Here is an 8,513-nt window from a genome sequence, read left to right as displayed (position 1 = left end):
TTTCAAGAGTTTTATGTTTTTTTTGTCACCGTCTGGTGATCATCATTTTTTGTGAGAATAAATTTAGTATCGTTCTTTTGGCGGTGCCATGAGATTAGAGAGCTTTATGTCCTCGTGGATCCAATTATTCGGATTTGATGAGTTTATGTTGGTGTGTCAAACTTTTTTTTTGTTGGTTTGATTCTTTGTGGAGTTGAAATTTGTCATCGTCATCATGGTGAACATATTGTGATCCGACGGCCTGCACTTCTAGGGATCATCCCCGGTCCAAGTATGTTCACTGATCAAGACTTCCCATCTTTATGGATGGGCGACACAAGGCGCTCTCAAAAATCATTATTGGTAATTGTGCGGGGTGAAAGAGTGATAACATCGTTGCTCCAGTCCAATTGCAGTCACTTTACCGAAGTCTTTGGAGTATTTTTCCTAGCAGAAATTGATACCACGAAGAAGGTGTTTCCAAGAGATTTCATTGTAATTCTTAGTCATATGAGTCACTTTGTATTTTCTTTGATATTAGATCCAAATAGGTGTACCTGTAATTCTTATGAGCATGAATAAAATTACAAGCCTTTGTAAAAAAATTGTTATCATATTGGTCTGTGTCATGAATTCAAACACTTGGCCACTCTCTTGTGTTATGTGGTTGGATAAATAAATTGTATTAATATTATTTGCATACTAGAAATAAAATCATGTCTCATTGTAGGTTTGACTTGATTGTTTTTTTTCTTTCGTTTCCTGTCCGAGTCCACTCTATTTCTGCTCTGAATCCGTAATCTGATAAAATCCACGTTCAAAACCGCATCCGGTCATTATCTGCTCAGCTTCGAATCCGACAAAAAAAATATGGCAAAGGATATGGGAAAAGCATTATCCGATCCGATCCATCTACATCCCTTGGCGTGATGACGACAAATTTAGTTTGCAAGCACGGCAATTTTTGATATAAAATGAACTAAGACGGATTTGCCATGCTCGCCAAATAAACTTGACATCCTTGAAGAACATAATTTGCCATGGTAAAAAACGAAACGTCAGATTTGTAGTGGAGTCCAAAGGGTTTTTAACCAATTTGTTTCAACCAGCCAATTTTATGTATGTGGAGTGCAATCAGCACTGGTTATAAACTTATAATTTGTAACAAACAAATGAAGAGCGGAGTAGAAAGATTCGGGCGTATGCATGCATGCATGGAACGGACTGGTAATGTACAGGAGAAGCGGTCTCAGCTGAGCTGAGCTGAGCAGAGCAGAGCAGCTACTACGACAACCAAGTCCCGTAGCTCCTATTTATGCGCCCTCCTCTTCTCTCCTCGCCAGCCCAACCCAACCTCCGTCCATCTCTCCCTTTCTTCTCCCTTTCTTCTTCCTCTCGCAACACACAACACAGACAGAACAACCACTAGTACGTCCATCTCGAGTGAGCGAGCGAGCCGGCCATGGCGGAGGGTGCCGACGCCAAGGAGAAAGAGGGGGAGAATGGCACCGGCGACGACGGGAACGAGAGGGCAAACAAGAAGCAGCAGAAGAAGAAAGAAGGCGGCGACGCTGGGAAGAAGAAGGCGGCGCCCGTGGTGCTGGGGGTGGACCTGCACTGCGACGGCTGCGCGCGCAAGGTCGTCAAGGCCGTCAAGGCGGCGCAGGGTGTGGAGGGCGTGGCGGCCGACGTGGCCGCCGGCACGGTGACGGTGAGCGGCAAGGCCGTCGACCCCTGGGACCTCAAGGACCGCGTCGAGGCCAGGACGCACAAGCCCGTCGCCTTCGTCTCCCCGCCCAATCCCCCCAACCCCAAGAAGAAGAAGGACGGCGGCGACACCGCCACCGAGGGCAAGAAGGGCCAGGCCGGCGACGGCAAGGGCGCCAAGGCCGCCGGCGATGACAAGAAGAAGAAGAACAACAGCAAGGAGGTGATTAGATTAGATTTGATCATTAGCACGGCTGTAAAATCAATCAAACGTACGGTGCAGGATTAGTATGCATAAGTTTGATGCTAATGGTGGTTAGTTTGTTTGTTAACTAATTAGGGTCCGGAGTCGACGGTGGTGGTGAAGATCGGGCTCCACTGCAACGGCTGCATTGACCGGATCAGGCGGACCGCGCACAAGATCAAAGGTAACTGCATAATTGAGTGAGCATGCAACCACCCACCCACTGACTCTCCCTCCCTCTCTCTTCCTGCCATGCATGGCATGCATGCAGCACGTACATTCATTCATGGAGTTGTCGTGCAGCAAGCGCTGCTGCGACACTGCATGCATGGCTCATGGCTGTCGCTGGAAATCGAAATGATTGACCTGCATGAATGTAGGCGTGAAGGAGGTGAAGGTGGACACGGCCAAGGAGCACGTGACGGTGCAGGGCACCATGGACGCCAAGGCCCTCCCCGACGTGCTCAGGCGCAAGCTCCGGAGGGACGTCGACGTCGTGCCCCCGCCAGCGGCCAAGAGCAAGGACGGCGACGACAAGAAGAAGCAGCACAAGGACGGCGGCGAGGACGCCGCCGGGGAGCAGCAGCAGGGGCAAGGAGGCGGCGGCGGCAAGAAGAAGAACACGAACAAGAACAAGAACAGGCAGGAGGACGGCGGGGAGGAGACTGGCGGCGCCGCGGTGGTGGCGGAGCAGGCGTTCCCGATGGCGATGATGTACGGCGGCGGGGGCGGAGGAGGGGGAGTGGTGGCTGGGGGGTGGACGACGTCGTACCGGGTGGAGATGCTGCACGCGCCGCAGCTGTTCAGCGACGAGAACCCCAACGCCTGCGCCGTCATGTGATGTGAAACAAGATGCACGCACGCACGCACGCACGTGTTGCATGCAGCGTTGTAACTTAGTCGTAGCGAGTACCAAGTACGTACGGACTGAGCCCGCGTGCACGTATGCACGTACGTACCGTGGCAACATATGATGCGTACGGTCGCAGTATGTTTGTGTTGGCTGGTGAGACGATTCATTTCGATCCATCGATCGATCGGGCATTCAATAGCAATGGTATCGTGCAGACTGCGGCCGGTGCTTGCTGCCAGCAGCCGGCCTCGGTGTGCGTGCACGCACTCGCCGGCCGGCCGTACGTACGTCCGGCGCGGCGTTAAATTGTGCAGGTAGGTAGAGATTGGCATGCAGTGATCCATTGCTGGAGCTGGAGCAGGCGCGCAGGGCAGACGCACAGCAGCCATGCCCATGCTGCCCGGCCGGCCTACGGCAGAGAGATGGATCTGCAACGTAGAGTACGATCGACCTCCGTCCACCCGTCAATTTCTCTGGCTGACATGTGCATGTGCGAGCTGACCGCCGCCGGCCTCATCACACTCATCGCCTGCAACTGCAAGCGCAACGTGCCAACGCTGTTCCATCCCGTTCATTTCCCTCCAGGCGTCCGTGCATGCCCTGGCCTGGTGCATACGTACCATCGATCGTGTCATGACGACGAGCGCGCAGAACACAGGCACACTTTGGAGGTCTCTCGGAGCATCTAGACCGGACCGGACGTCTCATATCTTCACCAAACGCTCGAGCGGCCTGCCCGACCAGGAATTTACAATCGGGCAAACCCAGCCCAAGAGCCCTCATACTCAGCCCTTATGTGCACCGGCGGAGAGCTACGTGTTGCTGAAAAAAGTTGTGGCTCATACGAGAGAGACTAAATCCGGCTATTTATGTTTGACGTCGCTCCAGCGCGTCATTCGAAAGACTAAATCCGGCTATTTAAACCCGGCGGCAAGGGAACCCTAGACCGTGCGGATCATACGAGAGGGCTCATTTTTGCTATGTATGGTTGTAGATCTCTCATGATCTGATCCATCCATCGATGTGACGATGAATTGATGATCGACCACTGAGATTAACAGATTTCTCACGTACGTAGCTCCAAAAGAGAGGACCTGCTAGAATAATAACAAACGAAATTAAGGTTCGTCCGTGTCAAATATCACTTCTCCATCGCCTGTCAAGTCCCTTTCACTTCTGGTTCTTGGCTGCATGCGTGCGTGCCTCTTCCCATGCATACACCTTATTGTCTCAAGACACCTGGCCACCTTAATTTGTATTTTAAGACCACAGTTACATATTGATATAATATACTCCCTCCGTCTCATAATGTAACATGTTTTTTTGTCACTACACTGGTGACGAAAACATACTACATTATGGGATGGAGGTAGTAGCAACGAGCATGCCTTCAAGTTGCAGAGCCCCTAAACCATCATGTTCATTGCCATTTGTTTGTTAACCTTGCTAGGCATTTACATAAATTGCTCCATGTCAATTATAATAACCAAATTACTTGTTTGAACTTGAAAGAGTACCTAGCTAAATATGAAATGCCACCGGCATAATCATTCAACACTGAGATAAAGTTGTTGAAGAACAAGGAACAGCAGGCACCACCACCAATACACCATGCATGGTACAAGAGCCGTTCATGCCTAGCATGATACAAGTACAAAAAGCAAGCGTCAATGCAGTGACTATACCAACTGAAAATAAACCTGAACCAATAAAATAGTAGAAGACACATACACAATGAAGTATTGAGATACATAATCTAAGAAATTCTATATATGCAAAAAGGCGAAAAAAGAGTGGTCTAAATGTGAAATCAGCATGAATTATTTTTGTTTGCTTTGGTGGACAATACAACAAACTACTCCCTCCTTCCAAAAATAAAAAGCATCGGTTGACTTTCTAGTCTTTCTTGAACAACTTTGACTATGATTTTCATGCATTGTATCATTGTATGTCTACAAAATTAGTATACATACATATGAAATGAAATTGTTTTAAGTATTGAATTGCTTACCAGAACATTAATATTAGATCGTTGTATATATGTAAATTATTTATGGAATATAAGTAGTGCAAGATTTTTCACATGCATGGGTGCAAGGCCTATCGAGAAGGAAACTAATAGGTGAGCCCCCGCGTCGTCCCTTCCCCGGGAATTAACTAGTTGGCCATAGTCACCCTTTGGGGGATAATCAGTAAATGTAAACAAACCAAAAATGCATACTCTAGAAAAAGATCATACCATCATAGGCAAGATTACTTACCCCAATTCGCCACTTTCCGTTGACCCGCCACTTGTTCTGCTTCCTCCGAAACACTATCTGTCCCTTGTTCCTACATGCATAGAAGCACAAAATGTTCCCTGGAAAGAAACGATTATGACCCACAATGGTAAACTAAAATCCACAATGGTAGGAAGACGATGGTGTCACCCACAATGGTAGGAAACGCTTTGGAACTGACGCACAGCGTCCTCCCTTCGATGAAGAGGGCGTTGCCGCCGATGCATGTCATTGGCACAAACCTTCCCAGCATAAGGTCAGCTAGTCTGTAAACTAAAATCTTCTTGTAGTTGTGGCTTAGAACGACCACCAGGATCTCCGGGCCACATTCTACCAGATGGTAGTACGTATAAAAGGTGTCGGGTGTGCTTGCTGGACATTTGGCAATCGACCTTGGTGGTGCCACTTCCACCCCCTGTTGCTGTACGATCTCTAGCACCTCTGGTGAGGCGAAACTTGTGGTAAAACAGACCGCATATATCTTTCCTTGGGACGAGATTGGACGACAACTTTGGGAGGCGAACCAGCTTGAAACCCTCCATTGGACGACCATGCGTACCTAGCGATGGCGCCGTCGGCATCGGCGACCGGCCGCCCCTTGTATCTCGACGATGACATGCTCTCGCTGCACGTACGTAGCAGATGCATGTTTCACCAAACAATTGATGCGAAATAGATTAACCCTAGAATCGAAATTTTAGGTAATAATAACCATGCAGAGACGTACCAGATGTTGAAGATAATTAACTATTCACACATGTAAACCCTAAAATATACAGAGAGAAAATTTAGGTCATCACCGTACCAGGCAGGGATCTATGCGTCTTCACGCGGAACGGCGGCAGCGATCGACGTGAATCGCGGCAGATCCAAACGACGCTCGGGTAGGCAAGGCGGTAAATAAGGTGGTCGCCGGGAGGGTTGGCGGCGGCGTTATAGAAGTTGATGATAGGGATTCTCAAAAAAAAAAGAGAGTTGATGATAGTGTTACGTACGTGTACGCATCGTCGCTGATCGATCTCTTCCGTTCTTTCTTTCCTTCTTTTCTAGCTACATACATATACATGTTCATGCAAAAAAAAAAACATACATATACATGAGAATAAATCTGTTTCACTGATGATCGATCCGATCTTCATCGGAACCTCCAAAGGAAATTTAGAGGTATGGTCGGGACGGTGGTGAGGGGTGGCGAGGCGCGTGCTAGAGCACCGTGAGCAGCGGATTGCGGCAGCAGGCAGCCTGGCGACGGCCGTAGGCCGTTTTAGGAAGATCATGAGAGGAAGAAGAAAGCCATTATCGACCAGTTTACCCATTTCTTCTTCATACACATGATATAGATAGATAGATAGATAGGGGCTCCCGTCCAATATTGGTAGCTCGGACGGCATGACATGATCAATGGTAACCCTCAGAACAAAAGACATGACCGATGGTGCGCATATATACACGCACGAGGGATGGAAGTAAATGGAATGGAACAATTTTGGTTGTAAGTAGTGCAGGTCAACAGGCCTGCCAGGTCTCGCACATGCGAGTGATATGGATTTTTTTTTTTTTGAGATGGAGTAATGGCATGGAAATTGATGGTACGTGTACGTGTTGGATGGACATCGATTGCGTCGTTGCAGATCGATCTCTACCGTCGGGTACTGGGCATAGGCATGGGCATGGTCAAAGGTCGTTTTCAATCTCACTCTGCATCAGTACGATGGAGTACCGTAAGAGCATCTACAGTCGAAGTTGCCAAACCGGTCCTATACGTTCACGGATACTAATCAGGCACTCCCTAAATCTGGATCTTCACATCCGCATATCTCATATTCCAAATCCTATATCCATACAAATTCATACAACTAGTACGTAAATCACGTACGATCAAAATCGATAAAAAACAGACATATAAACTGGTACCAAACGGGCATAATTCACATAAACATTACCCAAAAGATCACCAAACGGGCAGGTCTTAGTTAAACGATCCAGCACATTGTAACTACATACAACAACTAGATTATAAACAGGAGAGGGCGAGCTTCACCACTTCCTCGCCGGCCCTTTGCCCTTCTGGTCGCCGGCGCAGCTGTAGGAGTCCGTGGCAGGAGGCGGGTCCACGTTGGAGCCGTCACACCTGTCGTCGTCGGAGGAATCAGAGATGACGATGTAGCCTTGCAAGCGCCGGACATCGTGGTCTTCCTTGCGCTTGAGCTTGGCCACCCTCGTCGCCTCTGCCACTGCCTCCGCCGCCTCCCGCTCGGATTGCTCAATGTTGAGCCGGAGTTGCTTAGCGTTGATCCTCCGGAGTCGTCGGACATTCGTCCTCAACTCAATCAGTGACCGACGACACACCCACTCGAGGAGACGATCATCCTCCTCGGGCACCCGGCGGCGTCGGGCAGACTGCGCAGATGCGCCAAATTCGCCCGCCATCTCCCTTGCCCTCTGCCTCTCGCGGCGGCCAAGCTGGCACTGGAACCCAGCGCTGCCCGAGCGGAGCATCGGACAGAGGTGGAGGAGGCCATCGGGCAGGAGGAGCAGATCAGGCAGGCCTAGCAGGTCCGCGCGCGGGGCCGGAAGGGCCGGCGCTGCGCGACGGGCGACAAGTGGCGTCGCACCGGACCCGTAGTTGCCGCCCGTATCGCATCGGAACCGGACGACATGCTACAACCAGCAAGACAGATGTTGCAGTTGGTAGGAAAAAAATGTTGCAAACAATGGCATAAAATGTTGCATGGTTGACTGAGACTTGGTTAAATCTCAGTTAATTGATTTTTAGCAGTCCAAAAGATTTTTTTTTTGTTTTGGGACCGTCTACATATGAGTCATCTAAAGAAAATTCTGCTTTTCTAGAACATGCGTGGTATCAACGTCGGGGCGTCGAAACCAGCTCTGCAATAACATTATAAATGAATTTTTTGATCCCATATGTTTACAAGAAATCATTAAACAGGTCATTTTTAATAGAGTACAAATGTAAATGCTCATGCATACACTCATACACTCACCCCTATGAACACACATGCACAACACCTTCGAGAGACTTAGCCAGCACATCATTTTGAAATTGGGGAAGTCATCACGTCTCTTTTTAGTGAACGCACATCATCGGCCGGACAAAAGAATTTCCCAACTAAGTTGAAACAGTGACATACACAACCAGCCAGAGATGAGAAAATGTTATCCCAAATGAGAAAAAAAGATCACATGGATGATGCTATACAACACACTTCCACTTCAACTAAGAACCTAGTCTACACTAGTATAAAAGTTACGAGTCAATCAAGACGATCCAACCATCTGATACAATCAAACCCAAGGATTCATCAATTTATTTTTTATGTCAACCCTCACTTAACATATATAGTTAATTAATTAATCTTCTATCTGACACAACTCGGTGTATATTTATTACAAAGTGCATAGTTTATATATATACATATATATACAAAGT

General features: G+C 48.3%; 1 protein-coding gene across 1 annotated transcript; it reads left to right on the top strand.

The window, feature by feature from the left end:
* Window positions 1-1,275: 1,275 nt before the first annotated feature.
* On the top strand, window positions 1,276-2,771 carry LOC119283782 (heavy metal-associated isoprenylated plant protein 3-like). The gene is made up of 3 exons (XM_037563190.1): window positions 1,276-1,909; window positions 2,027-2,114; window positions 2,311-2,771. Exons 1-3 carry the CDS (start codon window positions 1,442-1,444, stop codon window positions 2,769-2,771), a joined length of 1,017 nt encoding a protein of 338 aa, XP_037419087.1. The 5' UTR covers window positions 1,276-1,441.
* Window positions 2,772-8,513: the final 5,742 nt, after the last annotated feature.

This window comes from Triticum dicoccoides, chromosome 4A, assembly GCF_002162155.2.
Source record: "Triticum dicoccoides isolate Atlit2015 ecotype Zavitan chromosome 4A, WEW_v2.0, whole genome shotgun sequence".
Lineage (NCBI taxonomy): Eukaryota > Viridiplantae > Streptophyta > Magnoliopsida > Poales > Poaceae > Triticum > Triticum dicoccoides.
The sequence above is the reverse complement of the archived record's forward strand: the minus strand, read 5'-3'. Positions and strand labels throughout refer to the sequence as shown.

Coding starts and splice junctions, on each gene's coding strand:
- LOC119283782 (XM_037563190.1), top strand. CDS start 1,442: ATGGCGGAGGGTGCCGACGCCAAGGAGAAAGAGGGGGAGAATGGCACC. Junction 1,910..2,026: donor AGAAGAACAACAGCAAGGAG/GTGATTAGATTA, acceptor TTAACTAATTAG/GGTCCGGAGTCGACGGTGGT. Junction 2,115..2,310: donor GACCGCGCACAAGATCAAAG/GTAACTGCATAA, acceptor GCATGAATGTAG/GCGTGAAGGAGGTGAAGGTG.